This window comes from Prunus avium, chromosome 7 (assembly GCF_965620075.1).
Source record: "Prunus avium chromosome 7, drPruAviu1.hap1.1, whole genome shotgun sequence".
NCBI lineage: Eukaryota > Viridiplantae > Streptophyta > Magnoliopsida > Rosales > Rosaceae > Prunus > Prunus avium.
In genome coordinates, this window is record NC_142290.1 from 31,346,090 (window position 1) to 31,368,996 (window position 22,907).

Below are 22,907 nucleotides of genomic sequence, written 5' to 3' on the forward strand. Positions count from 1 at the left end.
AAGCTTCCTCTCTTACATGCAAAACCCAACAATTTTCGTGCTTAGTTCATCTCCTCCCTCAGCTTTCCCCTTTGTCATGCTATTATGACATTTGACAGAGTCACTGTCGAGCTGCCGGAAATAGCGCCCAAGCCATCTTTTCCTTTCCTTCCCTCCTTTCTCAGCCAAACCTCTTTGCAAACTCTCCATCTCCTACCTTAATACCCATTTTTCTACCAAGAACACTCAGTTTTCTCTTCAGTGTTAAACTCATGTCGATTTTGCTCCCATGCCACAAGCTTCTCATGATAAGCCAAGAATTTATCTGTAAGCAGCCATTATTTTCGTTGGTGAAGGTAACCAAGGTGTTTCCTAAGGCTTTACAACCCTTTCGAAATATTTTGGGGTCTGATATTTGAACTCAGACACAAGGGGAAAATTTCAGCCATTTTGCTCCTTACGACGGCCCAGCCCATCTATAGCTGCCGGAAAAAAAAGACCCCTACAAATTTCTAGGGTTTTAACTTCAATAGTTGTTGATGATGAATTTTTTTTTTCTGCTCATGTTTTTGTTTCTTTGCCATAATATTTGTTTTTAATGGAATATATTGGATTTAACTTGAAACATTAGTTTAGAGCATTTGGATACAAATAATTAATTTTCAACATAATATTTTATTTATTTTATAATTAAAATAATATATATATATATATATATATATATATATAGTTCTGATCTCTTGGACTACATGGGTCCAAGAGATTTGTGGTCACTCACCGTTGGATATAAATTTAACGGTTCACTTACTTTTGCACTCTTTTTAAGAAACTTTTTTGAACCATTAGATTAATATCAAACGGTGGGTGACCATAATCTCTTGGACTCCCGTGGTCCAAGAGATCGGGACTGATATATATATATATATATATATATATATAAGTGAATGGTTAATCGTTTTATTAGTCCTTAAACTTAGACCCGATTTGCATTTGAGTCCCTCAATTTCCAAAATCATTCCCATGGTCCTTTAACTTCACTTTCGTTAAGACAAATGATCATGCCATCAATTTTGTTAACTTTTTATGTTAAATGCAGGGGCAAAATGGAATTTTTTATATATTAAAACAAAAAAAATTTGAATAAAAAATCATATCTTAAAAATAACAATAAAAAACCAACAACAAAAAAAGAAAAATAAAGTTTGGGGGGAGTAGAAATCGGGATAGAGGGGGAGAGAGAGAGTTTAATTTTAATTTTATAGTTTTTTATTCATATTTTTATCAATTTAATACAAAAGTACCATTTTGCCCCTGTATTTAACAGAAAAGTTAACAAAATTGACGGCAGAACCATTTGTCCTAACGAAACTGAAGTTGAAGGACAACGAGAACGATTTTGGAAATTGACGGACTCAAATGCAAATCGGGTCTAAGTTCAGGAACTAATAAAACGATTAACCCTATAAGTGAAAGTGAAAGTGCTTTCCCTTTTATCAAACAATTAAATAGAAAAGTCATTTCAGCATAATGTCCTTTTTAGTCACAACAAACTCTTTTGATTCCAGGGGGTTTACCTTGGAATCATCTCCTTTTGGCTAATAAACCGAGCCTCTCTCCCCCCGTCATGTTGTGGAGAGTTTTCCTCTCAGTTTTTTGCTGAGCTTTTGCTCTCTTACCTCTTTGGCAAGTTTTGTATACCCCCTAGGCTTTTAGGGGCTGCTACTCAACCTTTTGGGATGATTTTGCTTGATCTTGGTAGATATCCACCTTTGCCCTTTGTCTGTGTTATTGAAATTTAAGGGTTTGGTGGTAGATATTCTAAGACCTTTCTATGGAGGTTGAGTTGATGGATATGGTGGGATCTACTATCCTTCGATGTTGTGGGATCGTGAATGGTGTTGAAGGTACTGTGACTTCCTATGAAAGTCAAGGTGTAATTTTAGTGGTAAGTGCTCTTTCACTTTTTGGTGTTTCCAATCCCAAAGATGCTTCAAAGTTGGTTATCCACACCATCTCTATTCAGCACTAGTTCCTGAGTTCTTATAGATCATGTCATCTTTAACTCTAAGTGAGCTGGAGTTTAAATACATATGGAGTTTGTTCATTGTTCTTGCACTGGTTGTATTTTATTGTTTATATTTCTACTTTCTTGTTTGCAAGAACCCTTCTCTGAGACTGTATTTTTCCTATGTTATCTTGTAATTGCCTCTCATATTAATGGATCTACTTTGTTCTGAAAAAAAAAAAAAACTAGGCTGGACCTAAGCAATAAGCACTATGCTCTAAAACCAACCATGATACCAATCCTAACTTCAATCACCTTGAGCCTTGAACTCTACCATTAGACTTCAAGCCTCGAAACTCAAGTCTAAGTGTAACCTTTTCGGCCTAGTGTATGGCCCCTTGACCCAAGCCTCAACACTAAGCCCAAACAATGTTGTTTCCTCCTTACCGAAAGTTTTCATTGATGGGCTAGCATCCATACTGGGCCAGTATAATATATGAGCCATAGTTTACAGCATCACTACGTTTCTGAAAAATAACCAGAATATACCAAGCGGATTTTCCTTTGAAACCCAAGGGGGAAGAGTGAGAGAGTTTGGTTGAACTTCGACGCAATGGCGGTGGATGCCATTGAAACCCCTTCTCCTCCCTTTCACCCCCCTTCTTCCCATTTCAGGTTTCATTCATTTTCCTTTCCCTTTTATTAATTTATAATTTCTCTTGATGCTTAATTTTCTTGTACAATCTTCCATTTTTGCTCACAAGACCAAGTTTTGGTTGCAGTCAACAAAGCCACTTCTATCTCGCCGTTGACAGGCTCCAGTTCAAGATGGTCTCTTTCTTCACTTCCCCTTATAAATAATTGAGTTTATAATTAAAGGAAGTGAAATTGTAAATTGAATTGGGCAGGAGACATTGATGGACCTGTTGGGCGTGGCGGGTAGACGTCCCTGCCTACCTATAGTGGTCTGCTGCAGCTCACGTGATGAGCTCGACGCCGTCAGCTCCGCCGTCGCCAACGTCCCCTATATCTCTTTAGCTTCTCTGGTACACACTTATTGGCCATTCATAATTTTTATGGATTTAACTTTGTTCCATGGGTTATTAAGAATGCTTTCTAGTATCGTTAACTCATAACTATTTGCAAATTCTTCTTACCATTAGATTGTTAAATACACAAAAGGGCATAAGTTTTGGAGCATTTGCTTCACAAAGATTGGAAAAATTAGGAGCACTTGAACTAGATTTTCAACTACATACTTGGGTTGTTGCTGACCTTGGATGGGGTAAAGAATTAAACTTGTTTAAAGTTGCAAACTTGATTTTAACAATTAAAAGGATTTTGTGCCTTTCAACGCATGATATTTCGTTTCTTTTAAGGTAGTTTCTTTGGTTATGTCATGAACATGCCCAGCGCCATTACCCTTGTTTGGAGACATTGAAACTTGGAACTCCCCTATACTGTTAACATTTCCTAATTAGTCTGCGTGTCATATCTTGTATCCCAGTACACTGACCTCGCTGAAGCAGACCGTTCTTTGATATTAGAGCGCTTTCGGGAAGCAACAATGAGGTGGAACCCAGAAGCCAGTGCTCAACCAGCGGATGACAATGAGCCTGTGAAAGATGAACAAAAATCTCATATGATAGTTGCAACAGATGCATGCCTTCCACTTCTTGCTTCCGGGGAGTCGCCCATTTCTGCTCATGTTCTTATAAATTATGAGTTGCCTACAAAGAAGGTGCACTTCTCATTCTTCCTATTGGACTTATAATGTTCTGCAACTCTTGTGCATTTGACTCTATTATGGTAACTGTTAGATATTCATATTTCATTGTAGATGTAGACTGCACATTGTTAGATTAATGACCTGTGATCTTGCTTCACTGTTTTCAAATTGATTGATTACAAGATGCTTTTGAGGTTAGTGCATTGAGAAGACTAAGACCATAACCAAACAACTGAAAACTTTTGATAAGTTTTTTTAGTTGTGTTGTGCTTAAATTTCAGATTGCAAGGGTTTCACTCTTTCGCCAGTTCATTGGATAGTTCTTATGAACTTTACTTCATTCCTTGGATCTTAAGCATTTTAAGAATGCTTCCTTATGTTCTTTATCTGCATCTAGGAGATTCCAAGCTTCCATAAGAAGGGAAGCATGCTTGTCATTCTCAAGTTTGATTTCTTATTGTTTGTACTTCTTTAATTGGCTGTTTTTGTACCATGCGTTGTGGTACTTTTAGAGTTACTAGTTATATGCCATCCTCATTCCTCAAGGTCGCTGATCATTGCCGATTTTATTTTCTGACAGTAATCACCTGGGTGCATGTGTTTGCTTTGCTACCGTAACTAATGTATTTCTCATGCGTTCCTTCTATTCTCTCTTGTTTTTGTTTCTTTCCCGACAATATTTTCTGCAGGAAACATATATGAGGCGGTTGACAACTTGTTTGGCTGCAGGTTCTTCCTAGCTGTACTGCTTTGTTAGTTGCATAGTATGGGATTCCCCGGTCTTGCAATAACTTCATAAAATATGTGCAGATGGGATTGTAATCAATATGGTTGTTGGGGGTGAGGTAGTAACTCTCAAAAGCATTGAAGAAAGTAGCAACCTGGTCATAGCTGAGATGCCCATAAATGTAAGTTCACCCCCTTCTCAATGTTTCCTCATTTCATTTTGTCATCCTGTTTGATACGTAGACACTCAGTTTCCTCATCTCCTATAAAAAAACAAAAACAAAACAAAGATAAAAAGATAGATAGATGGACACTCAGTTTGATATGATATATGATTCATGGTATTGCAGATTTCTGAGATTTTATGAAGGCATACGATCTGCTATGCCGGCGGACATGTTAAAGGACCAGATGAGATCCCTTGTACTCGCTCTGGTATTTGGTTGAATCATTTGAACGTGATCTGGGTGCGTTTTGAGGAAATTTCAATCATATCAAATTTATACTGATCTTGTTCATGACAAAAAAGATCAAAATTTATACTGATAAAAACCCCCGTGACCCTGGACATGGTCTTTTTCTGTGTATTTATGGAGTTATTTGAAGTTGGGCCAGTAGGAGTCCATCTTGTGTAGCCCAATTAAAGAATTATCCATCTTTCCAAGCTTTCAATTTGAAAAGGGTTTCTATCACAATGCGCTCGAGTTCACGAAACTATCAGTTTTAGTGTTTTATGTTTTTTATTTTCTGTCAGAGATTTTCATGTACATTAACCCTGCACATCAATTTTTTAAAATGTTGTTCGATTCCGTCAAACAATCTGTTTGTTTGCAGCCCTTTAAATCTCATCTTATAATTTTCTAACAAGAAAATGACATAAATCTCGATTCCTTTCCAAAGGTTTCACATGAGTGGGCTGGAGATATTATGGGACTCATGTGGAGTTTACCCAATAAACCACACAATTGAAGCTTTTCAATTCATGGCAGAAAGTTCTTTTTTTCGTGTGGCTTTTTTCAACACGAAATTGAAAGTCATATATGAAATGCAGATGGTGGCAATTGGATTGTGCTTGGTGCCATCTGGCTGCAGTGCTCCAAAAGGAAAGAGATGAGATCATAGAAAGAACATTGGTTTTAGGCTCGCCCATGGTAGAAATTGATGACAATTCTTATCTGTTTTGCTGTTAGTTTTTATTCTCAAACAGGAGAGAAAAAGAATAAAGAGATATATAATTAAAGAGGACATTGTTGTTCAGGTTGTATGCATTTGTCTCGTTCTTTATGTTCATCATTACACATCAAAACAATAGGCGCTTGGAGCATCTTTTCCCTGAAACAATATGCTCATTTAACTATGGATACTGCTGCCTACTTACCCTGTAAGGAGATACTCCTCCTCAATGGCGGAACCATGAATTTTTTTAGGGGTAGGTTAAATTTTTTTTTAAAACTTCTTTTATAATATAATATATCATGCTTCAAATTGTCTAGATTTTTTTTTAAGGGGGGCAGAAGCCCGAAAAACAGCTAGTTAAATTTTAAAAACCTAAAAAATTTCTTTTTCCAAAAATTATAGAAATCCAAACTGCTGGCAAGCCAAATATTCCAAAAATATTTTGCAACAAAGGAGTTCGAACCGTAAGACCTCCATGTCAAATCATTCTCACTTTCCACTGCAGCAAACAAACTTCTTGTGTAAACTTGCCAAAAATTTAAAATATAATTAGAATATTATAAAAAAAAATGTAGAGAACATGCACTTGCATCTGAAGATGCACCGAAACCAACACCTCTTTTTTTTTCTTTTCTAATTTTTATTCATTTTCTTCTTCCCATATCTCATCTCTCCCAACGCCTTCATTTTTTATCTTTTTTCCCATCTTCTTCCTTCCGTCACTTTCCATCTCTCCCTCTCTCTTTTATTTCTTTTTTCCTTCTTCTTCTCTCCCTCTCTCTTTCTTTTTTTCCTCCTTCTTCCTCTGTCAGTCTTTGCAATTTTTTTCTCTTCTCCCTCTTTTGCGTCATCTTCCATATCTCTCTCTTTTTTCTATTTTTTTTCCATCGCTCTCTCTTCTCTTCCTTCTTATCCTTCTTCCCGCTCTCCCTCGAAGACCAATTGTTGTCTGGCCTTGTCCTCTTCGTGGGCTGAGAAAAAGAAAATGCGTTGTGTGTGTTAAACGGTGGGCTAATATTTAATTATAGGGTACTTTATTTTTTTTAATACATTTAAGACTAAGTTGGAAAATCAGCCCTGGGCTAGAGCCCAGCCAAGCCCCTTCGTAGTTCCGCCTTTGCTCCTCCTTCCTGTGAATCACAGTTTGACATATATGCAAAAATAATCACATTGCTATTGGTAGAAATATAGGAGCTCCTACTTATATGATAAGGAGAGAAGTATTTTCCTTTAATATAGGATTAATGTGAAATAGAAAACAAGTTCCCGGTGAACCCATTTAACTATACATACTAAAACATGATGACTTACTTGTTCTATTTCTTATAAATATCTTTTCAAATTAATGAATACTTGAGAATAAAGTAGATAGACTTTTCTATGTCTCATGGTCAAGAAAAACTTCAATGTAAACCGGGATGTTAATGTGGCGGTATCCCAAATATATTACGTATTGTCGTATCAGAGAGTTAAAATACATGTCAATGCATGGTTTGGGAACCGAGTGTACGTGAGAATAAAGTAGATAAACTTCCTGTATCTTTGCTTATATATATAAGTGACCTGAGTTTTCCATTATTGTTTTCTCCTTAACTTAACTGTGTATATGTTAGCAGCCCTCTAATTAAATAGTAATTTGATAACCAATAAATCTCCGTAAACAATCTAACAATGGTCTCTTAAAGAAAGAAAAAAGAAAAAAGAGGACATGTTTATAGGCTATATAGCAAAGGTTAGCAGAAAAAAAAAAAAAAGATTTTCCGGATAATATTATCATGCATGAAAAACCCTAAGTTCTAACTAAAAAACAAAATAAAAAAAGAAAGAAAAAAACTAAGTTCGAGGGTTCGGCTCAGTCTTGGAGAAGAAAAGTACTCTCCTATGTTGATGTGGCACATTCTTTTTAGTGGATTTAGGGTATTTTTGTCTTACTTGAAAAAACAGTAATACTATATTGGTGATTACCCAAATTTGACCAAACTATAGGCGACGGACACAATGTGTCGTTGTGTGGTTGTACTAAGAATTTTCAACGAAAGCTCACTTCGTCGCAAATTTGTTGCCAAAAGTCTTTTTCTTGTAGTGATGATCATAGCTCTTATCCTCCTTGGTTGAGGATGATTTAACCCTTCTAATTGAAGGCGTGGCAAGATTGCTGCAGGTTACTCTAAATACTCCTCTAGAGGTACTCATGATTACTTAGTTTCTCAATAAAAAGTAAATTTTGAAAAATATATAATGACAAAAAACAAAAAAGATAAATGGAACATTATCACTTGCGCAGGTGCGGACGTTTGCGCATGCGCGGACGCTCAGTTGTAAGAATAATATTGCCACGTTCACCACATTAACTACGAGTTGTGTTGACCACATCTCTCTGTGTCAGGCGATATTAATTGTTTCAACCCCGTTTTCTGCAATCAGAATGAGATTCGCTCATTGTTTTAAGTTTAACTGTGTATCGATTCTTGCTGTATATCTTGTCGTGATTTGAGAAAGTTAAGTGTATTGATAAAACTCATGATGACTTCTTATCACAACAACAAACCAGAACTCGTGAACTCTTAAATATGAATTTTGAAAAGAAATTACAATTATAATTTGCAAAATATTTTTCAAATTTGAGTGAGAAAATATTATGTTTTTCTTGTTGAGAGGAAAGTAATAACACAATAATTAATTAGTTGCATTTTACATACTTGAATCTCAACTATTTGGTTACCAAATAATGTCAAACAAGAAAAGGATTTTGAAATTTGAATTCAGGCATTGATATGGAAACATTCTATATCTACCATATGTAGATTATCCTCCTATAATATTACGATTCCAAAATCTTTACCCATTAATTAGCCCAAACAAAAAATCTTTACACAGAAGGAAAAAAAGTTGCAGATCTTTTCCTTATTTTCTTTATTTGTTAATCTTGACCCAAGCAGTTAACTCAACTCATAACATCTTAGTCCAAATTAGAAGATGTTAATTTGTCCCTAAATTTCTAATTAGCATCCTCATCTTAGTCATCACATTCATTCATGTTGAGTCGATTCAAGAATTTCATGCTTTGGCATTTGGATGCATTGCCAGTTTGCCACCAACTTTATTAGAGTGGTGCAATCTTATGTAAAGCTAGACATTTCAGTCCTTTGAGAAATCCAGAGAGGAGAAAACGACGAATTCGAACCACCTTCATGGCCACCTCTTTCCCATTTTCATCTTCCTCACACTCGTCCATTTCTCACCACCAAACCCTAACTAACCCCTCAGTACAAAGACAAAGCCTGTAGAAATTCTACAGCACAGAAGAAAAAAAATTTACCAGGCACTTACAGATGGTGAAAACCTTGCTTATATATCTGCGTGTCTAGTCTTCCTGGTTTTGCAACATATTTATTTTGAGAGGAAGAAAATAAGGAAGGTTGTTTCTCTGATTACATTACCAATTCCTGAGAAGCTACAGAGATCAACCCTTTTCCTCTCCTCTCCCCATTTCATCAATCTGCTCATTGAGATCTCCAAAAACACTGAAAACCCAATTCTTGCTTTGTCAATTCAACGAGATGTCGTACAACAATGCTAATGCTGCTTCGTGGTTATATATTCCAATTTTATCAAACCTGTTCTACACCACCGTCAAGGATGATGAAGAAGGTGGACAAGATTCTCAGCACCGCCAACCCACGGCTGTTTCTCTGGTCAGTCCATTATGACGCCACAACTCTTTGTTTTTTTCTCATACAACATTTGCATGTACGCCTTGTATTTTTGTGTATCTCTAAATTAATTATTTTATTTAATAATTTCATCACCAGGTTGTTCAAGAGATCAAGCAGCTATACACCATAGCCCTGCCAATGATCCTGGCGGGCCTTCTGGTGTACGCGAAAGCGGCGATTTCGATGTTCTTCTTGGGCAGATTAGGTAAGGGGGCATTAGCAGGAGGCAGCCTAGCAATCAGTGTGGCCAACATCAGCGGCTACTCCGTCCTCTCTGGCCTCGCTTCTGGCATGGAAGCCATCTCCTCCCAAGCCTTTGGAGCCCAACAATGGCCTCTCATGTCACACACCCTCCAGCGCACAGTCACCATCCTCATCCTCATCTCCATCCCCATCTCCATCATGTGGCTCAACTGTGAGTCCTTCCTTCTCTTCTCAGGCCAAAACCCAACAATCTCCTCCACAGCCACAACCTACCTCACCTTCACAATCCCAACTCTCTTCTTCCAGTCCCTCATAAATCCCCTTAAAATCCACCTCAGAACCCAACAGGTCACCCTCCCTTTAATGCTCAGCGCCGCACTGGCCCTCGCCATTCACACGCCAGCCAACTACCTCCTGGCCTGTCATTTCCACCTCGGCATTCGCGGTGTCGCGCTTGCCGGGGCCTTAACAGACCTCATCATCCTCCTCTACCTTATTCTCTACTTACGCGGTTCGGGAATTTATACAAACACATGGCAAGGCTGGTCACTCCATTTCTGCTTCAAAGACTGGAAGCCCATTATTTGCCAAGCCATCCCCAGCTGCTTCTCTGTGTGCTTGGAGTGGTGGTGGTACGAGATCATGATCATTCTCTCAGGCCTTCTCAGCAATGCAGCTGAGGCCGTGTCCACCATGGGAATTTTGATCCAGGCCACCGCATTCGCCTACCAGTTCCCCTTCGCGCTGAGTCAAGCCGTGTCGACTCGGGTGGGGAACGAGTTAGGCGCCAACCGCCCCAAGCAAGCTAAAAAGTCATCATTTGTTGCATTGTCATGTGCTGTTCTCACAGGACTTTTATCAACCACGTTCATGGTGACAATGCGCAACGCTTGGGGGCCGATCTTCACCGCCGATCGGGCCATTATATCGCTGACGGCTTCGGCGCTGCCGATCGTGGGGTTGTGTGAGCTCGGGAACTGCCCGCAGACCACCGTTTGTGGTGTGCTGAGAGGCAGTGCAAGGCCAACTTTGGGTGCAGCTATAAATTTGGGTTCGTTTTATGTTGTTGGGCTGCCTGTGTCGCTTTTCATGGCGTTTGTGATGGATTTGGGCTTGTTGGGCCTGTGGTTGGGCCTTCTGGCTGCCCAATTGGTTTGCTTTGCTCTGATGGTGATTGTGTTGATCAAGACAGATTGGACGGCTCAGGCGGAGAGATCCAAAGAGCTCACTAGTGCTAATGTGGAGGAGTATGTAGAGGATGAGACCAATGAGGGATTAATATCTGCAATTATGCTAATTAATTAGGCAAATGATGGAGTTTGTACACAGTCTTTTCTCTCCCGGTCATTGTTTTGTTTTTCTTTTTCTAGTTAAATTTTGTTTTTTTAGGGTTTTGTTTCCGTCTGAAAAGAAAGAAAACGAGAAGAAAAGAAAAGGCTTTGTTTATTAAATAAAGAAAACTGATATATACGGTATTATTCACTTGCATAACATTCTCAGATATTATTTTACTAAAATGTCAATTATGTTAATTTTTGTTTTACATGTGTGTTATATATGTTAAACTCACGGTGTTATGTCACATATTTAACAACATAACATTGCCAACGATTTAATGTTTTGTATCTTTCTATGATTTATAATTTTAAAAAACCTAGTTGTTGAAGTAATTCAATTATTTTTGTCAAAAAGGAATTAAATTTTTTGGATTAAATACTAACTAGGATTTTTTATTTTTTATTTTTTTTACAACAGTAGTTGAATTTACTATTTCAAAAAAAGGTACTAAGGAAAAACCATATTATTTAAATTCGCTTACAAATCATACTTTTACGCAGTTCCAATTTGTTTAATTGTTAATGTGTATTGTTGGACTTCTACATTCATGATCTTAAGTCTTTGTTAAGTCTTAACACGTGTGGGTGGTTGATACTTTTATTTTGTTTCAGTATTTATTTTCTGCATGATATGTGTATTTATATATGATTGTTGCATGTGTTTATGCAATTTTATTTTATTTTATTTTAGTACAAATTATAATCTAAATTAAAGGAGTAGGGGGTTTCACACACACACTACTATGATGTCATGGGATGGGAGTTTAAACCTGAGATCACTAATATGCAAGTCAATGTCTTTTTCCACTAAGTTATGTGAGAATGTGAAGATAAAGAGTCCTACATTGGAAAGTTGATAAACTTAGCAAGGGCTTATAAGGAGTTGGGTTACTCCCCCCATTGCCAATTTGTTTTGGGGGGGAACCTCAACTTCCTTCATGGTATCAGAGTAGGTTAGCCCACGTGTGAAAGCCCAACAGTCACACGTGCTCCACGTCACCCAATATGTGTTGTCCATGTGTTAGGCTTGAAAATTCGTCACACGTGCCGGAGCGTGTGAGAATGTGAAGGTAAAGAGTCCCACATTAGAAAGTTGATACACCTATCAAGGGCTTATAAGTAGTTGAGTTACTCTCCTCATTGCCAATTGATTTTGGGGTGAAACCTCAACTTCTTTTTGGGTTGAAAATGCTTCTTAATGTTTGTAGTAACAATAATTGTATCATGTCATTTATTAGTGTTATTGATTATGCAACTTCGTATTCAAATTTAAACTTATTCAATTTTTTACTCAAGTGTTCATGTTATGTGTTTTTTTTTTTATCGAAATGATGATAGACACTCCATTATGTGTTTAGTTAAGTGTTTCTACAACTTCATTATTCAAGTTTCAAGATGTTTAAAAACAAAGTATTTTTGAAACTTTATTAAGATATAACTATTGTGGGGGTCTTTTTGTTCCAGCAGCCTGACGAATGGGCTGGGTTGCTGTAAGGAGCGAAAATGGGTGAAATTACCCCTAGTGTCTGAGTTTAAAGATCAAGCCTCGAGAATGCTTCGAAAGGACGGTGAAGCCTTAGGAAACACCCCGGTTACCTTCACCAACAAAAACAACGTCTGCTTACAGATAGATTTTTAGCTTGGCATGAGAAGCTTATGGCATGGGAGCAAAACCATCATGAGTTTAGCATAAACATAGAGAAGGCTGTGAATTCCTATGAGGAACAGGGGTTCTAAGGAAAGGGAAGTGATTCTAAGAAGGTTGGCTAAGGGGGAAGAGAGATGGGAAGGAACGATGGGTGGTTTAAGTAATTTCCAGCAGCTTGACGAAAAGTCTGTCAAGATCTGGAATAGCTTGCTAGAAGAGGAAATTGGAGGAGATGGAGAGGTGTGGCTAGAAATTGAAGGGTTCCAGAGGTGAGAGATGATGCTTGCTCTCTGGGTTTGGTTTGCTTGCCTTCGATTAAGTTGTTTCTAATGGGTAGGAGACACTCCCTTTTATAGCCACTAGAAGCTCTCCTTTTTCAAGAAACCCTAATGGGTTCTCCTAATTTTTGTCAAGTCTCTCCTTTCCTTTCTCTTATCTCCTTTGGACTCATCCTATTTTGGTAAAAATCTCTCTGCCCAATCGCACAAAACAGGGTTTTTGGGGGCTCTAAGGCTTTTCCCGCAGCTGCTTCAGTGGTGATTTCCTATCTTTGGTTATCACCTCTCCTTCTTTCCTCCCCTATTTCATGGCAAGGTCTGGTAAAGGAAGGAGATAGATAACTTTGGCTGGTATGAAGGGTGTTTTGCTCAAGTATCCCTTGGTTCTTTGATGGCTTGCGTTGGGTTTGCCTTTAACATGTGCTGGAGTTTGAGCGTACAAACATCTCTTGGTTTTCTATCGTGGTTTCATTTCAAACCATGTGCTGGAGATTTTTTAGATATTTTCTAAGCCACTTGGGCCATTTCCTAAAGTAATGGGTTAGCCAATTAAGAGAATGGGCTAATCTCTTTTAGGTGATGGGCTGTTTTATCAAAATGATAGGCTAATTTCCCTAGAGTATTGGGCTAGTTTTTTCTAGAGTATTGGGTTTTTTCTCTTTTTTATGCTTACCCATATATTTGGGCTCAAGAAATGGGCTTGAGTTTTGGGGCTCCCAAGCGACCCAAAACTTCCATTTCTCGGCTCATCAATAGGCCTCATGAAAGCTCGTTACCATCCATACCACAACCCACTCAGCAAGCCCCGGGCATTTGCGTGGCTTGGGCACACTTAAGCTTGTAGCGTGGCTAGGTGTAACATAATGATGTTCCGCTTGGCATGGCGTGTCGATTGGCGTGCTTGAATTTTATCGCCTTTGGAAAGGGATATGATGCTTGACGGGATAATTAGCATGGGTTCATAGAGCCAGTGCATTTTATAGGCTCGTTTCAACTCTCAGTGTGACGGATTACATACTTATTTGGCATGACACGTGGATCATGACTCGTGCGAGCATGTATGACGAATTTTCGCATGCCCACACCGGGTTTCTTCTTAATAAGGCGTCGTACTGGGCCGGGAATTTATTTGGGCCCAACCTTGGATTTTTTGGGCCTCAACAACTATCATTTTTATTTATTTAAAGCAAAATACAATTTAAAAAGATAAAATTCTTAACGCTCTATGAGAAATCCCAAAGGAAAATTCCCGCTACCACCTCCTCTAGGGGTCGGTGGCCTCCTTCCCTACCCACCTCCCTTTACTTCTCCTCTCCTTCCCTTCCTTCCCCATTTCCCCCCCTCATAATTCTTGTTTGTTCTTTTGTTTTGGGATGTGGAAGCAGCCGCCATGAAACACTGTCGTCACTATGAAATAGTCACTGTCTTTTGGCCCGTGTATACCAGGAAGATGTCAAGTTTGGGTTTAGCCAGTGCGGCACTATGGTTTTAGCCATTGTGGTGCTATGGCTCTCTTTGAGTTCCTCGGGAGAATGTGGAGCGATGATCCTTCTTCTTAGTTTGTTTAAGTATAATAATTTTAAGGAAACTCTCTAGGGGTTTGTTGTGGTTTGTTTTATATTTATTTAGCTTTGGATTTCGATAAGGATTTGTTGTTTTTACGGTTGTGCGGGGGATCTGAATTGCAAGTTTGAGTACATGTGCTTCTAGTTGCTGAATCGGGGATTTTAGTCATTTTTTGGTTGTGCATCCCAATCAATTCCACATGTTGTTGTGTTTGGTCACTAAAGAAGATTTACCCATATTCGGTACATAGTTGCTTTGTACTTTTGTTTGTTTATCAATAAAAACTATCGCTTATTATGAATAAATAAAAAAGAAAAATACAATTTAAACTTTTGTATTTATGTAAAGAAACACATAATTGAATAATCAATTTAAAATTATATTTGTAAATGAATCATACTATATATAGTTGTAGGGGTCCTTTTTCTTCTGGCAGCAGCAAATAGGCTGAGCCGCCGTAAGGAGCAAACTGGTGAAATTATCCCCCTGTGTCTGAGTTCGAAGATCAAGCCCCAAGAATGTCTCGAAAGGGTAGTGAAGGAAACTCCTTGGTTACCTTCACCAACAAAATTAACAACAATTTACAGATAAAGTTTCTAGCTTGGCATGAGAGGCTTGTGGCATGGGAGCAAGTTGCCATGAGTTTAGCACTAAAGAGAAAATTAAGTGTTCCTAGGGGAAAGATGGGGTATTAAGGTAGGAGAGAAAGGGTTTTGCAGAGAGGTTTGGTTGAGAATGAGGGAAAGAGAGAAGAAGATGGCTTGAGTGCTTTTTCCGGCAGCTTGACAGAGACTGTCAAGTGTCAGAACAGCTTGCCAAGAGGGAAAACTAAGGAAAAAGGATGGGCTGAGCACGAAATTGCTGGGTTTTTGGAGTAAGAGAGGAAGCTTGCTCTCTGGATGTGGTTGATGCTTGTTGGGTAGAAGAGGCCCCCTTTTATAGCCGCTGGAAGCTGACATTTTCCAAGAAACCCTAATGCTTCCTATCCACTTTGGCCAAATCTCTCCCTTCCTTTCTTCTCTCCTCCCTTGACTTTTCCCATCTTGGTGAAATTTCCTCAGTCTATTTGCACAAAATCAGGGATTTTTGGAGCTCAAGGCCCTTTCCCGCAGCTGCCACAGGGGAGGATGCCCACTTTCAGCTACCTTTCTTCCTTCTTTTCTCCCTTGTTCTATGGCTAGATCTGAAAGGGAGAAAGAAATGGGTATGCACGCTGGTTTGAAAGGTGTTTTGCTCAAGCATCCTTTGGTTTTTTGGATGGCTTGTGTTGGGATTTGTCTTTGGCCATGTGCTGGAGGTTCCCAGCAGCTTACATATATGGACAGCTTTGGTTTTGTCGTTGTTTTTGTCTCCAGCCATGTGCTGGAGGCTTGTAGATATTTTCTTGGTTTGCTTGGGGTTTCTTAAGGTGATGAGTTAGCCTACTAAGGGGATGGGCCAATGTTGCGTAGATTTAGCTCCACCAAAATGGATTAAGCTGCATCCTCAACTTGTGATACTCGCAAGTGCACGAACCGTTGGTAGTATAGCATATGTAAGTGCGAGGTCGATTCCACAGGGATTGGTGATTGAATGATCCAATTTAGTTTCCCTACACAAAATAGAAACAAAAACAAAGAACATAAAACAAGGAAGAAAGAAATAAGTAACTCAAGCAAATAAGTTCCCAAGTTCAATTTAGATTAATGGATTGATTCTAGCTAAAGTATGATTAAGCCATGGTGTGTGGTCATAACCTTGTGTTCCTAATTCCCTAATTTGATCATTTGTTGTCTAACCTAAAATTAAGCATTAGGAACCCATTAAGCATAGAAGAACATTTTAAACAACCAAGTATGTATCTAATCCCTGTTGTCGAATGTCCATACATACTCTTCCTATTCATAGTTCAATTCGAATTAAAGCATGGTGTATACTCTTAATTCAAACCAAGATAGCTAACATGCAAGCCTAAATGGTGATCAATCATTCAAACTAGCATATTAACTTATAAGCATAATGAATAAGAACAAAAACCATAATTGAAACTTGGAAACTAATTCAACTTGAAAACTTAAGAAAAGAATTTACATAACAAAGAAAAATAAATTACAACTAAGAAAACATTAAGGAAACTAAGAGAACTTTGAGGAAGAAAGGAAGTGTTTGAGAACTTTGAGGATTTTGGAAGGGAATGTGTTTAAGACATGGGGAATTTGGAAGAGAGTGTTTGAGAACTTGGAGGATTTGGAGAAGAAAGTAGAGAGGTGTTTTGAGAGCTTTGTGGATTTTGGAAGAGAGTGTTTAGGAACTTTGAGAATTTGGAAGAGAGTGGTTGAGAACTTGGAGGATGTTTGTGAACTTGGAGAATTTGAGAACTTAGGGAAGGAAGAGAAATGTGTTTGTGAAGTGTTTGAGACATGGAGACTTTTGGAAGAGAAGGGAAGTAGAGAGATGTTTGAGAACTTTGAGGATTTTGGAAGGACATGTGTTTGAAAGCTTTAGAGAATTTGATGAAGGAAATGGGAGAAGTGTTTGGGAAGTGTTTGGAGAAGAGAGTATTTGAAGAATTTAGAAGAAGATAAAGGAAAAGTGTTTGATATTTAGTACAAAGAAAATTTAATAGAATGATCTTAATACAACAATTGAGAACTACAAAGGGAAACTAAGAGAATTTGAGGGAGAGAAGGGAAGGGAGCTCTAGAGAAGTGCTTGAGAGCTCCCCCCCTTGGGGTGTTTACAAGCTTAGAGAACTTCCCTATTTATAGGCCTAAGGAAGTGGAAAATCTGAATTCAATATGGCTAATGCATACAACACTTGTTTTATAAAATCTGAAATGGTTGATGCACTTGTATTAGAAAATCTAAATTGGGTGATGCACTTGTATTAGAAAATCTTGAATTGGTTGATGCACTTCACCAATAGATCCCACCAGCAGCCCTAGCTCATCTTCATGTCACCATGACCAAGCTTCCAACCAGAAATGATAGCTCATACCTAGCTCACCATGACCAAGCATCCAACCAGCACATGCTGAGGTCAGCATGACCAGCAACTTCAAGGGCTTACAACTTGGGCTTCTCTTAATCAAATTAGGACTTTAAGCACTTGAAATTGAAGTTCAGAATGTCTTCTTTCCAGCCATATGTTATTTGGGCCAATCCAAGGTCGGAGGAAGAAGTTAAGGCCGAAACAAATTGCTAACTCATTTTCCGCGCTGATAAGATCCATCCTGAGCATGGTTCTGTGTTTGCTAGGTAACAGACTCCATATTTATCCAATGGGGCTGAATGTTGGATATGTTATATTACACACCCATTGGAACAACTTTCATGAAGAATGTGGCCCCATCCGAGCTATGTAGGTTGCTGAAACAAAGCTTGCAATATGACCTACGAAACTGGACTGGCAGGGGGCTGTAGCCAAAATGAGTTTGTCTTTTAAGCTCTTCATCCATTCATCCAAATTAGGCCTCAACATGCTTGAATTGCATGAATTATGCTCTCTAAAGCCATCATTATTACCTAAAGCTCAATGAACTGAAAGATAAACACAAAAAGGATTAAAAGCACAAGTTTAACTCAAAAACATAACCAAATCATAAGCTAGAAGGGTAAGAAATAATTTACAATTATGAACCGATCAAATACCCCCAAACCTAGATTTTGCTAGTCCTCGAGCAAAACAACACAAAACAAAGTTAAAAACAAAACTAGAAGTTAACTAAACCACTTTCGTAGGTAACTCGATTGCATTTAGCATATGCAACAAGCCTTTAAACCTCTAGGCATCCCTAGTAGGAGGAGTTGTGTCTCCTGAGGGTTTAACAGATACGATACCCACAAACGTTTTACTGACTCTGTAAAACAAAGTAATTAGAAAACTTAAAGATTGTTAGTCCTTAAGCAAAACCAAAAACAAAAACAAACACAAAAACACAAAGAACTTAAAACAATTTTTCCGAACATTTTCTGAAGAGAAATGACTCATGCACATGACTTAAACGTTTTAACAATAAAAGCTCAATTTTTAGACATTATTTACAAAGCGGCAAAGTTCTAAACACAATATGCTCAAAGTGTAGTAGTGTGATAGCCAAATGCAACAAATTCCCCAATCTTAGTTTTCACACAATTTCAAAAATCATACAAAGCATAAGTTCAACTTCAAATCTCACCAAAGTTGTCCTCTCACAAATGAATCACTCAGAAGAGGGCTATAATGCACACTCAGTTATAAACATGAGAATAGAGTTAAACCATAAGGGACTTAACTCGCAATAGAAATATGAAGAACTTGCATTAATATGATCTCAAGAAGGATGTCAAACACTTAAAAGTAGAAAAATGAATGCAATTCAACCACATGACATTTAAGATCAATTTAGGTCTTTAACATGGGTTGTAATGGGGCCAAGAGTGTAAGGTGAGTAAGAAATGAAAGGTATGGATAATACAAAGTCCAAGGAACTCGCAATGTAAGAGCATAAAATAATTGTTTACAAGACTTCGAATCATCACGATTAGATTTTTTCTTTTACATGATCAAAACTCCTTATACCTTCATTTACATTGATTGATACTCCATTCCTTTAATTGAACAAACACCAATTTATTTTGAAGGCCCAAAAATGAAATTTCAATCAACCACCACTTAAATTTTCTCTTTTCTTTCACCAATTGTGTGATTTTTTTTTTTCTTCGAAATTCCCAAACTTAGTATGAAAAACACATCCCAATTAAAGCTCATGAGTTCCTTAGAAAGGTAAATATTTGTTTTTCAGGCTAAGGCGAGGAAATATAATTGGTTAAATGAAAGAAAAGGTTTACATGTAGGCTCAAAATGGTTAACAATGGAAAATCATGCTTAAGCATGCATAAGGTTAGCTTGAAAGGCACAAACGATCCAAAGAGGGCCTTAATATCACTTCTTAAATGTCGTGAAGTCAAATTGCATAAGAATGAATGACTTTTAAGTGTTCAACCAAATCAATAAATAATGAGATCAAACAACAACTTTGATGACAAGAAAATAAGAGTATGTATATAACACTCATGAATTGAAGTACAAGGCTCAAAAGCTCACTTTATATGGTTATATAAGTCTAATTTGTGCTTGATACAATTCTTTGGGTCATGCAAATCCTTTAATTGGAAAATTATGAAACAAATGGCAAGTGTAAAGAAGGTTTCAAACATATCATGCTAGAACAATGCCAAATTTTTTTTTATTTTTTAATAAAGAAAAAAAACACTAAAATAAAATGAAATCCAATTTTTATTTAAGTCATGCAAACATTTATCACTATCTCATCATAAGTGTTCGGAAAGTGACTCAAAACAAAAACAAAACAAAACAATACTTAAAATAAAAACAAGCAAAAAAATAAATAATTTTTTTTTTCAATTATTTTTTTTTTTTAATTTTAAGAAAAACCAAATTTACTTGCTAAACTCCAATACCCCCAAACCTAGAAATGAACATTGTCCTCAATGTTTAAAAATTAGCCACAACCAATGTCATAACAACAAATGAAGGGTATTAAAGCAAATAAAAATCACAAAACATACAAAAATAAAATAAAACAATTACAAAATAAAAATTACAAAACAAACAATAAAATAAAATAAAATAAAATAAATAAATAAAAAAAACACGAAACAGTAAAACACTCAAAACAGTAAGCCCTAACAGATAGTCTTACACAAACTGAAACCCAAACAATTGAAAGCCCAACCCAAAATGAAATTAACCCAACAACGGTAAAACCCGACCCAACATGAAATCTGAAGCCCACACGTTTAAATTTAATTTTTTTCTTAAAAAGATAAAACGTGAATTATGAGCGCAAAGCGGGATTTCTGAAAAGAAAGCACGTGGTCCCTAATGTCGTCTCATGGATAGTCACGGGCAGAAAGCAGGAGCCACGTGTCGACGCATAGAGGCGCCGCAGACTCCACAAGCAGAAATTACGGGGCCATACAAAGTCGTGATGACTTTACTGAACGCGTCCGTTCAGAAAGGTCACGTCGAGATAAATGTGTTGGGTACGGTTGGAAAGCGAGAAGGTTGTGGGACTCGATGAATGCTGGAGATTCAGAAATGCTTAGACGCTGCAATGGCTAGGGTTTGTCAAAGACTATATCTATAAGAAGGAAAAAGAAGGGGATAAAAACAAAACCACAAACTCAGAAACACAAAAGAGAAAAGAAGAAAAAAGTGAGAAATCAAATGGCCTCTTCCTACCCATTTTCGTTGGATCTCAACCTAGCTCCACCGACTCAAACACGGGGCCAAGCAGCAGCACCAGTATGGATGCCCTACTTTGGCTCCTCACGGGGGCCTGTGTCTGTCAATGACTCAATACTCCTAGACAACGATGTTGCTATTGGAGTTGGCAGAAATTTAGTGACTCCCAAAGATATACATGTGTTCGGGACAAGGGATGACAACCGAGTCACGAGTGATGCCCTGGCACTGAGCGTGCAGAGTACAGCATGTGTTGCAAGTTTGGGTCATCGCCTACTTGCGAAGTCCCATGAGGTAGAGGTGCTGAAAGCTCAGTTGGCGGCGGAGCGAAGTATGGTTGAAGATTGTCAAAGTGCTATAAAGAGCTTAAAAAGGGAGAGGTCAAGGATAGTGGAGGTGAATCGACACCAGCTAGAAGTATTGCGGGACGAGAATAAAAACCTATCAAAGATGGTAGAGTTGTATTCTCGCGACATGCGAAAGCAGCTGGAGGACCTAGACCGACCGGGTAAACGCAAGCAAGCGGATCGCGAGAGTAGTTACGCTCAAGCTAAGATTGCGATCTTTGGGAGCTCAAGTGATGAGCCCCAAGAGGCTGTGCGTGAAGCCCTGGAAGAGGACAGCCAGAGGGCCAAACTCAAAGCTCCTATGGTCGAGACACCGAGCGCCAAGAAGAAATGATTTCAGTTTTTATTTATTATTTAATTTTAAAGTGTATGTGTGTTTTTTTTTTTCTTTAATTGGGAAATAAAAACGTTAGCTATCTCAAAGAAACGATTGACCCTAAATGTAAAGAACGACAATCAAACAAAAACACGAAGACCCAAACAAGATTTTTTTTTTTTTTTTTTTTTTTTTTTTTTTTTTTAGTTAAGTAAATACACAAATAACTGCTTCTTCTTTTAAGAGAAAAACTTAAGGATGACCAGTTAAGGGCCTCAGAAAACACAGCCAGGGGTTCCGGGAAGGTTGGAGGGGTCACAATGGTCCCGCTTAAAACCCTAACTTCTTAGACACCGAAGGTGTCGCCTTAAAGAACTCCTAGACACTGTATAGACTGCGGTTGCTCACTGGAGTTACCAAAAATTTAGCTCCTTCAAAGAATATCCTATGAGTTTTAAATTATACTACCTAATTAAATAAAAAAACAAAATAAATAAATAAATAAATAAACTGAAATAAACACGCAATTCAAACAATAATTTAAAAGAAGAGTTGGGATTCTTGCACCAGGTGTCCAAGACGCATCTTTAATTTTGTCTCTTCTTCCAACTACATTATTAAGAAACCAGTCAAACAAGAAGAAAATAATTGAAAATAAAATAAAATAAAATAAAATAAAATAAAAACTGAAAAATAAAAAACACAAACATCAGAAAACAGGGAGGCAAAGTAAGTGAAAGTGTAGATATGCTCCCTTTTAAAAAAAAACGTGCTCGCAATTTGCGCCAGAAATGAAGGGATCCGAGAGGAAAGAGCACAGGATAGCACCCTCGAGATCCGAAGTGCTTTCGGCTCCCTCGTCTGTATAAGTCTATTTAAACTCATCTCGGTGAAGTAGAAGAGTACCCCGCATTTCTTCCTGCAAATTCAGAGAAAAACATCAAAAAATCCAAAAACAAAACAATGGCATCCTCATGCACTCACCTTGATGATCTTAGCCTTGAACTGTCCCTTGCACCACCGAATGCGCAGATAAGGGCTCCTCAAAACCATGTCTTCCCAAACTCCACATATCATCACGGTACGGCCTCAAACTTTGCTGAGGTAATACCGAACTTTTCTGAGGCAATGCCGAACAGAGCAGCGTTGCTTGGAGGCATGATTGGCAGCAAGCTCACACCGACAGATCATCTGCATGTGGCACAGAGGTCTGACAAAGCAGCGGTGGAGGAGTCCAATAATTTAACTGTTCTCCATGCGGTCTCGGCTACCAATTTGGGTATGCGATTGCTGGCGAGAACACGGGAGTGTGCCGCGATGAGCGAGGAAATAACTTCCTTGAAGGCTATGGTGGCGGACTTGCAGAAGCGGCTCTACTGTGCCAATCAGCACGTGGAAGCACTGCAGAGAAAAAATGAGGACCATGTGGAGCTGCTGCAGATTCTGCAAGTAAGAGACAATAGAGGCATGCCATGAAGATGAAGATGAAGATGAAGAAGTTGTTTTTATTTTTAATTTACTTGAATGTTTTTTTTTTTTTTTTTTACTTTTTTTTTTCTTTGTTTGTAATGTTTGAAATGAAATAAAAATGTGTTTTTAACACTCAGAAATAAACTAACTAACCACACCACGTAAATAAATAAACTAATGT

The 22,907-nt window shown here is 38.0% G+C and overlaps 2 protein-coding genes across 3 annotated transcripts; both read left to right on the forward strand.

Annotated features, from left to right (window-relative positions):
* The first annotated feature begins 2,499 nt into the window (after positions 1 to 2,499).
* LOC110766363 (initiation factor 4A-like protein) lies at positions 2,500 to 5,134 on the forward strand. Of its 2 annotated transcripts, XM_021969684.2 has the most exons (7): positions 2,500 to 2,659; positions 2,767 to 2,815; positions 2,893 to 3,030; positions 3,492 to 3,725; positions 4,403 to 4,442; positions 4,524 to 4,621; positions 4,790 to 5,134. In XM_021969684.2, the coding sequence occupies exons 1-7, from the start codon at positions 2,598 to 2,600 to the stop codon at positions 4,805 to 4,807; spliced, it is 639 nt and encodes a 212-aa protein (XP_021825376.1). In that variant the 5' UTR covers positions 2,500 to 2,597; the 3' UTR covers positions 4,808 to 5,134. The 2 variants fall into 2 exon arrangements, with proteins under 2 accessions (XP_021825376.1, XP_021825383.1); XM_021969691.2 differs by lacking the exons at positions 4,403 to 4,442; positions 4,790 to 5,134 and having other exon boundaries at positions 4,443 to 4,582.
* Positions 5,135 to 9,024: 3,890 nt separating this feature from the next.
* LOC110766095 (protein DETOXIFICATION 49-like) lies at positions 9,025 to 11,019 on the forward strand. Its single transcript, XM_021969360.2, has 2 exons — positions 9,025 to 9,310; positions 9,428 to 11,019. Exons 1-2 carry the CDS (start codon positions 9,176 to 9,178, stop codon positions 10,838 to 10,840), a joined length of 1,548 nt encoding a protein of 515 aa, XP_021825052.1. The 5' UTR covers positions 9,025 to 9,175; the 3' UTR covers positions 10,841 to 11,019.
* Positions 11,020 to 22,907: the final 11,888 nt, after the last annotated feature.